The 15,426-nt window shown below is 34.3% G+C and overlaps 1 protein-coding gene across 2 annotated transcripts in view; it reads left to right on the top strand.

Annotated features, from left to right (window-relative positions):
• LOC149555278 (mannosyl-oligosaccharide 1,2-alpha-mannosidase MNS1-like) overlaps positions 1 to 15,426 on the top strand; it is a 115,295-nt gene that overhangs the window by 36,109 nt on the left and 63,760 nt on the right. For both annotated transcript variants that reach the window (XM_089829397.1, XM_089829396.1), the window contains exons 4-6: positions 14,559 to 14,671; positions 14,814 to 14,876; positions 15,098 to 15,269. In XM_089829397.1, coding sequence (XP_089685523.1) covers positions 14,559 to 14,671; positions 14,814 to 14,876; positions 15,098 to 15,269 — 348 coding nt within the window. The remainder of the gene's footprint in view (positions 1 to 14,558; positions 14,672 to 14,813; positions 14,877 to 15,097; positions 15,270 to 15,426) is intronic.

The following is a 15,426-nucleotide window of genomic DNA, read 5'->3' as shown; positions in this document are numbered from 1 at the left end:
ACTTTTTTGACGATCTTGGAACAAGGGTTGTGAGCTACAATTTTGTAGCTACCACAGTCAGAAAGGAGCTACGATCGGAACAAGGGTTGGTGGTGAACCTCTCGCAAGCGGTCCTTGATCCTATGTGTTTCAATTTCCTCAAGCGTGGCCTCAACTTTTCACCCAGTCCCCGCTTCATTCCTGTGGTTGACCTACTCACTGAAATAGAGAATGTCATTCGTGTTCTCCCTCCTGAGGTACATGAGGAAGTGAGGCAAGATTGCGATGTAACCCTTAGGCATGCCAAGCCTCCCAAGAGCAACATACCAAAAGCTGAATTTTTTGCTTTCAAAAATCTGTTGTGTAATAACGACATTGTTATTTCAGTGAGGCAATGCCACAGTTATTTTGAATAAGCAAGACTACATCTCCACGATGCAGCTCCTTTCTGACTGTGGTAGCTACAAAATTGTAGCCCACAACCCTTGTTCCAAGATCCTCAAAAAAGTCAAAGTAGCTATCGTTGGATCCTCTTTTGATGATTCCACCAAGAGGCGTCTTATTTCATCCAAGGAAGTGACCCCCCGCATCTATGGGGTCCCTAAGATTCATAAAGCCAACGTCCCTCTGAGGCCCATTGTTGATACGATTGGCTCACCCACCTGCGCTTTAGCCTCTTACCTTGCGAAGTTGATCTCTCCTCTAGTGGGTATAAGTGACTCTTTCATCAAAGACTCCAACCATTTTGTGGAGTTCATCAAAGATCACAAAGTGGAAAAGACGACATTTTAGTGAGCTTTGATGAGGTCTCCCTCTTCACTAAGGTTCCCATTCTTGACTCTACTGAAATTGTCAAACGTAAGGTTAATGAAGAGGTTGCCACTTTAGTGGAGTTTTGCCTAAGATCGACCACCTTCTCCTTCCAAGGTATAATATATGAACAAGTCGATGGTGTGGCGATGGGCTCTCCTCTATCCTCGGTCATTACTAATCTTTTCACGGAGCACTTCGAGGAAATGGCATTACACTCCTACCCTCTCAAGCCCAAGTGGTGGAAGCATTATGTTGATGACACTAATGTTTGCTGGCCTCATGGGCCTGGCAAATTAGAGGAGTTTTTCACTCACCTCAACAATGTGTCACCATGCATTTCCTTCACTAGGGAGCTAGAGTCGAAGGATCGCCTTCCCTTCCTTGACGTGTTGCTCTCAAGGAAACTTGATGGCTCCCTGGGGTGTCAGGTGTTCCGCAAAGCCACCCATACTGATTTGTATCTCCATTCATCATCCCATCATCACCCTCACCAAAAAGCAGGGGTATTAAGAACCCTCTCCCTTAGAGCCCTTCGCATTTGTGATGATGACAACATTGACCAAGAGTTATCTCACCTTTGTCAAGTTTTCAGGCTCAATGGGTATTCTAACAAGCATATATCCAAAGCCTTTCGACAAGCGAGGACCTTTCACTCTTCGCTGAGACCTATCCCTTCTCAAGGGTTAGTGCCCCTCACTGTCGTCCTCCCTTTTATTGAAGGCATCTCCCACAAAATTTCCAAAATTTTGATAAAAAAAGGAGTTCGTTGTGCCTTCAAACCCCATTTCACTATTAGAAAGCACTTGCCCCTGCTTAAGGACTCTAGAGACACCTTTTCATAATCTGGAGTCTACAAAGTGTTGTGTTCATGTGGTACACCTTATATTGGCGAAACGGGCCGATCCTTTACCACAAGAATCAAGGAGCATAGTGTCGACATTAGGCATGAAAGGGTGGTTAAATCTTCCTTAGCCGAGCACTCATCTTCCACCAAACATCATATTTGTTTGGAAAACACTCAAATCCTCATTAAAGAGGACAATTATTACAAGAGAAAGATGAAGGAGGCAATTGAAATATTTAATCACCCCACCAATCTCAATCGGGATGAAGGATGGGCCCTCAGCTTGGCTTGGCATCCACTTTTATCCTCCATGAAGAGACCCAATCATCCCCTTGGTTGACCTTCGCAACCCTCTTCCTTGCTTGGCTCTTCTCTTGTCTTTTCGCTTCGTTCTACCCTCGTCTTTGCTCTCTTGCTCTTCCCCCACCCTTCCTCTCCCCACCCTCCCTCTCTACCCCCTCCCTTTAACCTTCTCGGTCTTGGCTTGCTTCATAGGGGATCCGTTCTCCCTTTTTTTGTTATGCCTTTTCTTCTTTGGGGTCTTTTCTTCATTTCTTTTGTTTATTATTATTTTATTATTTTGCATTTATTTATTTATTTTGGTTTGTATTTTTTATTTTATTATTTATTTATTTCCCTAATTTTTTAGATATATATGTATTTGTTTATATATATGTATGTATTTATGTACATACATACATACATACAGATTTATACATATATTAATATTATTATTATTATTACTATATATATATTTATGTATATATATTTTCTTCTTTTTATTTTTTATTTTTTCCAATTTTTATTATTTTTATTTTTAAAATTTTTTTTGTATTTAGATTAATTTTTTCATTTCTTATTTCTTTGTTTTTGTTTTACCTTAACTTATTTCAATTTAATTTTTATTAGTATTATTACCACTTTTATCGTTTTTATCTTGCTCTTTTTTATTTTATTTAGTTTTTGTGTTTAATCTTATTTCAATAAGTACATACATACATACATACATACATACATACATACATATATATATATATATATATATATATATATATATATGTATGTATGTATGTATGTATGTATGTATGTATGTATGTATGTATATACACACACATACATATATACATACATATTGATATTTATGTTTACATATATATATTATTATTAGTATTATTTTTTAATTTGTTAATTTTTTATGCTTTTGTTTGATCCTTTTGTCATTTAAGTTATTTCTATTATTATTATCATTTTCACTATTATTGTCTTTATTTTTCTTATTTAGTTTTAGTCAGATATTTAAGTAAATCATTTCATTCAGTTCTTTATGATGTGGTGACTTCTTTTTATGGTAGCATTCCTCTTCCCTTATTTTCTTTTTGACTTCTTGGTCCTCTTTCTTTTCTAATCAGCTATCTCCTTGACTTGCGTGCTGTCCTCTTTGGCCCCCTTTCCGTTTCTTTTTATTCTGTCTGGGTCTGCAACCTATTATGTTTTTTCTTAGCTCTCACATCTTGATGATGGATCATGGAGTATGATCCGAAATGTTGATGCTGTTAAACTTACACACAATCTCACCCAGAAACATAAATAGAGTGATTAAGGATATTAAAAAGCTAATGACTAAAAAGTGTGATTAAAATTGAAGATGTGTTATTTATTTTGAAAGAGATATGACTTCTCATATTGAAAAGTCACATTCTCCATTTGATAGAATATAAATGAGATGTATTTTATTTCAAGATAAATATGGAATAAGTCATTGGTTGAAGAGTAAGAGTTGAGAAGAAGTGCAGTAAACAAAGGGAAGAATAAAATATATATTTATCAGGGAGAGAATGTGAAAAGCAAAATAAGAAAATAAGAAGAAATATTTGTAAATAAATATATATAATTAAAGAGATATACATACATAAATATTTCAGTATAAGAGGCTGACTTCAAGGAGAAAAGATATAAGAAGTGTGTGCTAAAATTAAAGAATTGATATAGAGAATAATTGTGTGCTAAAGGATCCATCATCAGTTGAGTGAGCAACATCATCGAGGTGGAAAAACATTGTGTAGTGGGTTGGTGCTCATGATGATAGCAGCGGGGGTTGGTGCTTCCAGTAGGTTAGAGCCTGTGAAGTGTGGGAGTTGGAGTTTCCAGTGAGTCAGTGGTCATAAACATAGGGGTTGGAGCCTCTTGTAGGTCGTAGCCTACAAAATATTGTAAAGGAACACTTATATAAGAAAGCATTTATTTGTCGTGGTTTTCTCCCGCATTGGGTTTCCATGTAAATATTGTGTTATTGTGTTCATGTGCATAATTATTGATTCCAACATTTAAAGTTATTAAAATTATTGTTTGGATAAAATGTTTTAAATTGGCAAAGTTGTGCTCTTCACTGATTTATCCCACTTCTTAGTATAATCATGTGCTCTTCGATCGGTATTAGAGTCAGTTCCTTCATTAAAAGCCTAACTGCTTGAAGGTAGATCTAAAAGAGCACAAATGGGCAAAGTCTTTCAAAACAAAACACCAATGTTTGATGGGACAAACTATGCTTACTAGAGTATAAAAATGGAAACTAATCTATTTGCTAGTGGATTCGATGTTTAACAATCAGCGTTAGATGGTTACACACCTCAACAAAACCTACCAACTGATACAGCTGGAAAGAGAAGATGTCAAAATAATGCTAAAGCAAAGCATGTAGTTATATGTAATCTTGCCGAATCAGAATTTTCAAAAGTTATGCACTATAAATTTGCCAAGGACATTTGGGACAAGTTGAAAAATGTTTATGAAGGAGCCGATAATGTAAAGAAAGGAAAACTTCAAACTCATTGAAGTGTATTTGAAAGCCTCAAAATGAAGGATGATGAAAATGTAGCCTCTTTTCTTGATCGTATAGATGAAGTTAACTCGATGAAAGCCCTTGGTGAAGAAGTGAAGGAACAACTTGTAGTAGAAAAGATTTTGAGATCGTTACCTATGAGGACAAATTTAGACACACTGATAAACGATGAATTCATTGCTTATGAAATGAGAATTGGAGGCAAAGAACCTACATAAGAAATAGCATTCAAAGCATTCAAGAAAGGGAAGAATAGTAAGAATGGTTTCAGCAAATGCTCAAGTAGTGAATCAGATACTCACTTTAAAAAAAGTTGAAAAAGGGGAATGGAAAGAACAAAGGAAAATTCAAGTGTTTTAATTGCGGAAAAATGGGACATTATGCATCAAAATGCCCTCTATATAGAAAAGACTCTAGTGATGATGAAGAGGAAAAAATACACAAAGAAAAAAGGAAGGAAACATGCCAAGCACAATTATAAGAAGAAGAAATATCACAAGCACAAAAAGAGTTTTTACTCGAAGAAAGAAAGTAGCTCATTAGAAGAGAGTGATAATGAATTCCAAAGTGATGATACAAAAGATGAGATGCTATTTTTGGCCATGACTAGCGAGCAAGAAGAAGAAGATGCTAATGAGGCATGCAATGAGGATTAAGGTGTTGATGAGATATGTTATGAAGAAGAAGAAAATGATGAGCCATTTAGTGAGGAAGAAGATGATGTCATGGAAGAGCTACACTATGCATACAAACAAAATATGAAGCTAAAAGAGAGCGTCACTAAGTACAAGATGCAAATTAAAGAATTAAAAACTTAACTAGAAGAATCCAAACAAATTGAGAATGATGAAGAGGAGCGTACCAAATTAAGATGACAAATTGAAAAATTGAGAAAGGAGCTAGAGGAGAGTAATACCAAATTGAATAAAAGTCTCAAGTTTGAAAAGAGCTCTGATATGCTAATAGAAATTATTGATAGTCAAAGACCATCCACAAATAAAATAGGAGTAGGCTATGAAGGGGAGTCAAATAATCAAGAGTATACATTCAAAGGCTTTGTCGAGCAAGGAAGTAGTATGGCAGATTCATTCATAAAATTTGATGAAGTTGAACTTAAAGGGAGTTCTAGAAAGCAAGGATATAAACTTAGCTTTCATGGTTATTGCTACTCACGCAAATTTTTTGGTCACAAGGCAAAAGAATGCAAAACACAGATGTAAAATCCTCATGAATGAAGAAGCAAAAACTGCAATCCATTTTTGAACTATAACATTGTATGTTATAAATGCAATAACTTTGAGCATATTGTAAAACATTGCAGACTTGATGTTGGAGAATCACATAGAGATGACAAGAGACAAAATGATCATAAGGGAAAAACTGTAAAAGTTTGGAGGAAAAAGATAACAAAAGAAAAAGGAGAAACAAGTGCAAGTGCTACTTGTAGTTCATACACCTCCTAGTTGAGAGAAGTATGAGTTTAGGGGGAGATATAAATGAGATCATTCATTAAACCCTTTGAGAAATGCGCAAGATGGTTCAAAACATGTTCTTATTTTGAAGAGTATATTTAGGAGATTGAAAAATTGATTGCATTGATCTCAAATACTGAAAAAAGAAGCTTCAATATGCATTAAGGGTAGCTTATAGGAACATTGAAGAATCCTTCTTAGGGGGAATACGAGAGAACTTTCACAGGGGGAGCATTAGATGACTAAATTGCTAATGGAAGATTGACAACTATCGCTTTGCCATTGATGTCAAAGGGGGAGAGATGTAGAAAGGAGGAGAACCATAAGTGATGAGATATTATTGCCATCAATGACAAAGGGGGAGATTGCTAGTATATTGTTATTGATGTCAAAAGTAAATGAGGAAGTTGGGATTCATGTTAAAAAGATAAAGTGGTACACAAGATCATCATCAAGAATATATATATATATATAAGATCATCATCAAGAATATATATAAGATTAGTTATAAACATGCAATAAAATAATATGAGCAATAATTCAGATAGAAGAAAGTGAATTAGTGTTGATGTCCTATAATTCAGGTGGAAATATTATTTGCATATTATGGGTCCAATCCTTTTCTGAGATAATGTCAAAAGGATTGACATACATTATTACTAAAAATTAAACTATCTTAATTGATGAAGATAGACCCACACTAGTGACAAAAATACACAACAAATTTTTTAGGTTGGCTTGAATCAAGTCCCTATGAGTTTCCAAATCAATGGTAATGAGTGTACAAATTCAGCTTTAGTGCATAGAGTATGAAAGACATATCAAGACGAGCATATCCAAAAGCAACAATATAATAGAGATATCGTCAAAAGTTATAAAGAAAAATATGTAAGTCAAATACAGTGTAGAACGGTAGTTCCAGTCTACAGAGGGAACGACAATCATGATGCATAGAATAGAAGCATTGAGTGAAAGCATACACAAGAGCATTCATAATCTATAAAATAATGCACCGGCAATCAAAGTATTGATGTTAACGATTGAAATAAACAACAATTGAAGAAGCCATTACTAACAAGTATACTTTATATATCTTAGCGTTCGAAATTGAAGGAGTCACACTTTGTGAATAGCTGACTAGCATGTTTCAGAAGTTTTGTAGTGTATACAGAAAAAGTGCTCAAAGTATCTGGCGACACAAAAATCATCGATATGGATTTTTTACGACAAAGACTACATTTAGCACATAAAGAAACAATGACACCTCATTTTGCATTCTATGTACAATGATAAATTGAGGTAGCCCAATGAAAGATAATGAGCAGTGTTGAGAATCACAAATGTGGTGTACAAATCTTAGAGTTAGAAGCATACGCATTTGAAGACCAATTTGTGACAGTATACGCATTCATATAATGAAACAACAATGATGGATAAGTAAGAGAATGTGACAGATGCATTTGGAAATGAAATACATACGCATGGAAACCAGATTGATAAACACAAGCATTCAAATGAAATAAAAGACAGTGTTGGAGAGTTATGACAAAAATCAATGATTGGAGTTTGAATAATTAATTTATATGCAACAATCAAAATATGCATAGCATAGAAGGTAGAAGGGCATTTGCAAATAATGTTCTATGGTTTTAATCATAGTTGCAAAACTCAGACTCGGCAACAACTCGCCAAGCCCCCTAAAAGTTTAATCAGGAAAAAATCGGCCATTTGAAAAAAAAAACTCAGGAAAATTTGGGAACCTAGAAAATTGCTAAAATTTAATTCATAATACATTTTTTGCAAATTTCAATGAGAAGATGCATCTAATGAGTTAATTAAAGAGAACACAAAAGAAACAAGTAGAGTGTGTGTGTGTGTGTATATATATATAAATATATATGCACAGTGGGTACAAAATCACATTCTCATGAGGAAAGCTAATGGCGAGAAGCAAAATAGTAAATAGTTTCTGTCAAACTAGAAGTCTAGAAGTAAATACATCAATACAATCACATCTTCCTATTGCCAGCTCTACTTGCAGAAAAGGGAGGGGGTCTAGTCCTCGAAGAGGTGGCCCCGCACAGGGGTTGGGCGTGAGCTGTGTGACTATGAAGTCCATGGCTGTGCCTCCTCGCTCAACATCCCTATTGACTGGCTCTGCATCTTGGAAGCGGATGTATCTCCCCCTATACCTTGGAACCCTTCTTCTCGTCCCTCTTCAAGCCTCTAATCACATAATAGAAAACTAGTGTTGCAAAAATGAACTTTTGTGGCCTATATTGCTCTTGCTAATGTGCAATCGAGTTTTCCATTAAAAATCGTGAGTTTTTAGTAAAAATGTTGAAAAATCGGCGATTAGTCTATGAGTTTTTTGGAGGGGCCGAGTTTTTAAAATGGTAAGCTTTTCCACCAAATACTCACTGACCGAGAAAACTTGGTGATTACCTGCTACTCTTAGAGTAATCGGTGAGTGTGCCAACTATGGTTTTATTAAAAAACATAGTGATTAAAGATATTAAAAAGCTAATGACTAAAAATTGCGATTAAAATTAAAAAGGTTTTATTTATTTTGAAAGAGATATAACTTCTCATATTGAAAAATCACATTCTCCATTTGATAGAATATAAATGAGAAGTATTTTATTTCAAAATTAATATGGAATAAGTCAATGGTTGAAGAGTAACAGTTGAGAAGAATTGCAATAAACAAAGGGAAGAATAAAATATATATTTATCAATGAGAGAATGTGAAAAGGAAAATAAGAAAATAAGAAGAAATATTCATAAAGAAATATATATAATTAAAGAGATATACATACATATATATTTGAGTATAAGAGGCTGACTTCAAGGAGATAAGATATAAGAAGTGTGTGCTAAAATTAAATAATTGATATAGAGAATAATTGTGTGCTAAAGGATCCATCATCAGTTGAGAGAGCAACATCATCGAGGTGGAAAAACAATTTGTGTGTAGTGGGTTGATGCTCACGAAGATAGCAGTGGGGGTCGGTGCTTTGATTAGATCAGAGCCTGCAAATTGTGGGAGTCGGAGCTTCCAGGGAGTCGATGCTCATAAACATAAGGGTTGGAGCCTCTAGTAGGTCGTAGCCTACAAAACATTGAAAAAGAACAATTTATATAAGAAAGCATTTATTCATTGTGGCTTTCTCCATCAAGTTTGTCAGTGCTTGAATATTGTGTTATTGATTCCAACATTTAAAGTTATTAAAGTTATTGTTTGGATAAAAAGTTTTAAATTGGCAAAGTTGTTATTACCGATTCACCCCCACCCTCTTAGTATAATTAATTTTGCATACATTTACTCCTTGAGTTCGAGGTTCAATGATTTACTGGTGAAGTGCTCCCCCATAGTATAATAGTTATTTAGGTTGAAGATGAGGGTTCAATGCTTGGCACCACTTCCCCTTTGTTCTTTGCATTAACCTGCTCTTTTTCCTTATACCTTGCTGTTAGCAACACTTTCTTCCTTTACAAAAGTTTTATCAATGCTTTCATACTGTGTTATACTAACGTTACTATTTCTTCTTCCATCATAGTTATTCTTTCTGACATTAGGTGTTCTCAAATTGTTTACAAATCCATTGAATCTGCAAAATCTAGTTGTGACCCAAATTATTGCAACTGTAACATGTAACAACATAATTTCCATACCTTGGTCCCATTCTGATTAACTTGCAATTTGTAATCCCTGGCTGTATTTCCAAAGTTATTGCATTTGTAGCATGTGACACCATTGTTCATGACATTGTTCATTCCCAAGGCTCTTCTTGTTGTCATGTTAGATCTTTCATTTACGTTTCCAATAAATTGCTAATCAGGTCTCTTGCATTCATGGGATTTGTGTCCATAAAGCTAACAATTGAGACAATGTCTAGTAAAAGGTTTTGCATCTGTATTACCATTGCAATCTTTCTTCATTTGTCCATTTTGAATGATTTTCTTTGTTCCTTAGGTTCCTCAATTTGATTTGTTAGCTGATTAGGATCTTGTATAGGTTCTTGCTCAATTAAGTTTTCAGGTTCCTTAGAACATTTTCCTTCCAAATATCCAATTCATGTGGTATCTACCTTAGGCTTCAATATCATTAGTTGCTCATCAAGTTTTTCAGTGCTTGAATATAACTTATCATGTTTGTGGCTTAGTCTTAACAAGCTCACCTTCACAATATTAGTGTGCTTCTCAAGTTCCTTGTACTTAAACTTCAAATCATCAAGTTCAGATTTTACCTTTGTAAGCTGAGTGTTCAGATCTTTGCATTCACTGGCTTTACCTTTCAGATCTGCTTCAAGTTTGTCTTTCTCAGATTTGCTTTCATCTGATACCTTGACCAACATAAGTGATACAACTTTAAGTTCATGCTTGAGTGCTTGATTTTCTTTTTGTGTTTCACAACCAAATTTGATTCCTTGATGTGCTTGGCTAATTCTTTTCTTTTCATCCTTGAAACATCAATCTGATCCTTGAGCTTCTTAATGTAATCTTCCTCATCATGTGCTTGATCCAATTCTTCAAGTCCTACTTTATAGCTCCTTTGCAAATCTTTTTTATCCATTGGGATCTTCCTCAAGATGCTAGACCTCTTCTGAGTAACTAAGCTCTGATACCAATTGCCAGAAATAGAGAATATTGTGGGGGGGGGGGGGGGGGGGGGTGTTGAATCAGTATTCTAACACTTTTTAGTCCAATAAAATATTTCAGCACTTAACCATATACAGACACAAATGAATATTAAAAAAGTATAGTATACAACACCAAGAAATTCATAACACCATGATTTGTTAACTGGGGAAACCCTGGCCAAGGGAAAACCCCGGTGGGGATGGTACCCACAAGATAGTTACTAATATGAATATTCTTTGTAAGGAGAGTTGACCCTGTTAGGAGTCTATTACATACATTTAGTTGTATTATAATGGAGCTCATTGCTCTTACAATGATATACAATCTATAAAATGAGTTATAGATACTATACTAAAATCTGATTGTATTGATATCTTAAATATCTGATTATTCGCCCTTGCAACACATGATCGCCTCTAACCACCAAAATATCAGTATACCATCATACATAAAGCTCGCATATCATGTGCATAACATAGCCATTCATAGCCATACTTTGCATTGCCAAAATGCCCTTCTTATATACCCTTTTGATTATCCTATTGTCAAATCCCTGTCAAAATAAGATCTATATAATTTAAATATAAATAAAATAATAACAATATTATATTATTAATGGTATAGTTATTATAATCATATTATAATATTGTATAATATATTAGTATTAAAATATGAGAAGTAAATATTATTATATAAAATGATAAAATATGATATTTAGATTAATAATCATAACATAGAAAGTGAAGTTTATATATTATTTATATATATAATAATATTAATAATAACATAACAACAATATTTATGTTAATAAATAAAATAAATAATTAAATGGAAAGACACCTTTCTTATATCAAGATATATAAAGAAATATTAAATCACCCAAAAGATAAACAAGAGAAAAATGAGATATATGGAGCCATTGATCGAAAACAAGGCAAGCCGACAAGGTCACCTGATTCTCAAAATTAAACCCCCGAGACAAAACAGTCCCTAAGACTGAAAATGCCCGGGGTATAAGGTTGACTTGGCCAACCTATACCAAGGTTATCCCGAGGGATAATCTTGGGGTCTCAGAAACTGCATGGACAGAACTTGAAAAGAAGAAACATAGTAGGAGAAAGGGCTTTATGAGCACAGATGCATCCATGGACCATAAAATCACTAAAGGGTCTTAAATGAGGGGGTGCTTCCATTATAAGATGGTACAAAGTTATGTAAAGTGATTGGAGGGTGAAGGTTACAATTAAGATTTAAAAACTTGATTGATAAATATGAAGATTAAGCAGCATACTAATCTAATGATATCCAAGACTTATACAAACTCAGTAATTAAGGAATGCTAACTAAGTGGTTATAATATAAAGGAAGGAATCATTACCTGTCCTTGAGAAGAGGCACATTAATAAGTCTGCAGTAGCCTTGAGATAGTATCAGTTAATACAAACCAATCTGAATTTCAGGGATTAATTTGCAAGTCTAATTGATAAGCATAAGTTAATAAAGGGATGTGGTTAATGAGTGTTAAGAAGGGCAACAACTCTAAGGAGGCATGAGTCATATCTCTTAAACGTGACTTATCCCTTCCAACATAAGATATAGGATGTCATTTTCAGTCACTCAATTCATCATCATTGGAAATGTATCTCTTTTTATCTCTTTTTTCTTAATCTAGTTTTGGATATGCTCTGTAAGAGCATGCCTTGTGGCATTATTGGTTGCAAGCAATAAGAGTCTAGATCAGAGATGGCACCAAGGGATTGCAGAGATTGAAGTTCTAAAGCAGAAACAACATCCAATATTGAGTTACGAGCATTCAAATCTAAACCTGAAACAGCGACATATCACTATTATTGATATCTATATATTCCATAAGTAAATCAGCATATCAGCCATAGCAATCCATTGCTGAAAGCAGCATATATCGATTGCATAGGCATCTTAGATCAGACATAGCATTATTCTTTTGTCACTACAATTGATAAAGTAATATCATTCATATATATATATATATATATGTATATATATATATATATATATATGTATATATGTATATATATATATGTATATATGTATATATGTATATATATATATATGTATATATGTATATATATATATATATATATATATATATATATATATATATATATATATGAAGTATAGCATCTTTGCTTGGTTTCAATTGCAATCATGAATTATTTGATAAAGTTGTCAGAATTGCGTACTGTCACAACGTTCAGAGTTACCCAAAAGGGAGACTTTATACATTCAGATTGAGTGTACAGAATAGTGTTCAAAAGATACGCCCATATGCACTTTCCGTTGATGAACTAGCTACCTTACAGTGTTAGCATTATTTGTTATACAAACAACTTTTTTGGCGTCCATCATCTCAAATTGTTGTATGAGGATATTGAAAGTTGCATACTTCACTTGCCCATCACAATTTACTTCTTTCAAAAGCATTGTCCGTTTCTGGGACACTGCAATGACGTTGATTAGTGGTCTATTTGTGCACTTGTTTCATCCATAAAAAATGGAAACAGCAATGTCAGGTCGTACATCCTTGAGTGCTCACCAGTGTCACCTCTCTTGAAGCTTTTCTCCTTGATCAATAAGACGGTGACACCTTTTAGTGGCAAGACTAATGTAATCAGTTGGTGCATTAGCAGTTCGGTCAAAATAGCCTGCCTATAGGACGATCTAACAAGATTGAAAATAAACCCATTTCCATAAATGCATTGAGCCCTTACCTCATTCTTAAAAGGCTTCCTCCAATGTGCCTCTTTTATTTGAAAGATGGTGGAAGGAAAGGATGTAGGCTATCTGGTTGTGTTAAGCCAGAAAGAGATTACTGATTGCTGCTTTCCTTTTTGGAAAGAGAAGGTGCTTTTTCCTTTGATTTAGACTTTCTATGTTGACGTCCTCTTGTTTTTTAATATATCCCATTATTTGTTTCTTTCCGCTTGTTCTTGATTTACCATTATTTGTTTCTTTGAAAACCCATTTTATTTGGCTTTGATAGAATTCTTATTCCTAAGTCAGTTTGGCACATAGTGAGCTTCACTTGACTATATGGGCCCTTAAATTTATTCTCACTTTGGTTACAGTGCCGACTATAACTTCCACCACTAGGAATTTGTTCAATCATGGTTGAATGTTGCTAAAGAGATGATGCTGCATGAATCTTTAATGAGCTCTCTACATGTGGAGCTGCTGAACTGGAAGTAACAGCCATTTTGTATGAACATAAAACAAACAAATATTGCAAACTTACAATCATATAACTAAATTAAAGAAAAATAGCATTATAACCCATGTATCATGTATAAAAGTTGAAAAAAAATTCAAACCTCAATTAAAAATAACATCTTGAAAAAAATCACAAGATTCACTCATCTTTGTTAGAGAAATCTTTCCCATGTAGGTCTTTTTCTCCACCCACGTCACCTTTAAAGGAAAATGTGGCAACCTTCAAAAATGAACAATGGCAGCTTGGAAGCAAAAGTGCTGTTTTACTTACGTTCGTTTTTGAGAAGAGGAAAAAGAAGTCCTTTTCTTTCTAAAAATGTTTTGAAGTGTTTTTTTCCCACTTTTTGGCCAGGTGGCATGTGGGTCTGCTTGGGTTTGACTAGTTTCAACTTGACTGGGGTATCGAAGGACGACCCTTGGCAAACATAGAGCTACCCTAGCCTTAAACTGGACCCATACAGGTATGGGTGGCTTTCTGTATAAACCCTACAACATACTTCATCTTATGGAGTGTGATTCCTTGACCCCAGAGTTACATGGATATCCTTATTAGGTTTAGGTGACAACTTTTGGTTGCCAATTGATAATGTTGTGTGTGATACATATATTACATGTTATATTTAGTTTCTCCTATCAGAATGTCAATATTTACAATTGAAAATGTCTCTTTCATTTAATTATTTTTGACTTGGTTGTGACTATTTTTATATTGTGACAGCCCATTTCAAGGAGAGGAGTAAATAACTTTGGGGGCCTTGGAGCAAGCATTATAGATTCTCTTGACACATTGTACATTATGGGACTGCATGAACAGTTTCAAAAAGCTAAAAGGTAGTGTCTAGCCTTATTTGAAAGCTACATGTTGGTTTAGTTTAATTTTATTATTCCAATAATTCAGAGGACATCGATGATTACTCCATTTATTTTATTTTGAATCAAATATCTGAAATAGATTTTTGATACTTATTTGCAGTTGGATTACTTCACTGGATTTCAACAAAGGCGTTGATGCTAGTGTTTTTGAGACAACAATTAGGTTTGTCCATAAGGCCATGTCATATTAATCAATCTGAGTTTGTAGATATGGATACCAAAACAGTCCATCCTCAGTTTTTGGAAATGAAAAATGTTCATGTATGTTACAACTTGATTAGCAGCAGACTTGCTGTTTTTGCAATTTGCATTCATTGTTTAGGCAATCTTATTGCTTTATGGTTGGTTGTCTAATATTGTATCGTTCATATTTTGAAAATGCAGGGTATTAGGAGGCCTTCTTAGTGCATATGATTTAGCTGGAGATGAAGTATTTCTTGACAAGGCAAAACAAATTGCAGATAAACTGTTACCTGCCTGGAATACACCGACAGGGATACCTTATTCATCTATCAATTTGGGTGATGGGCGTTCCAATAATCCAGGATGGACTGGGGTATTGCTAGTTCAAATATTAATGTTATAAATGTTATATATTCTCTCAGTAAACATATTTATGGTTTTGGTGTACTTCATTATTTACTTGTATGTTGTAGAATGTTCAAGCCGACAAATATCCAAACTCAAACAAATCTAAGCAACACATACTCCTC

This window comes from Cupressus sempervirens, chromosome 5 (assembly GCF_028749045.1).
Source record: "Cupressus sempervirens isolate cs-2001-9-10 chromosome 5, ASM2874904v1, whole genome shotgun sequence".
In the NCBI taxonomy this organism is placed as follows: Eukaryota; Viridiplantae; Streptophyta; class Pinopsida; order Cupressales; family Cupressaceae; genus Cupressus; species Cupressus sempervirens.
This window is presented reverse-complemented; position numbering and strand designations above follow the sequence as displayed.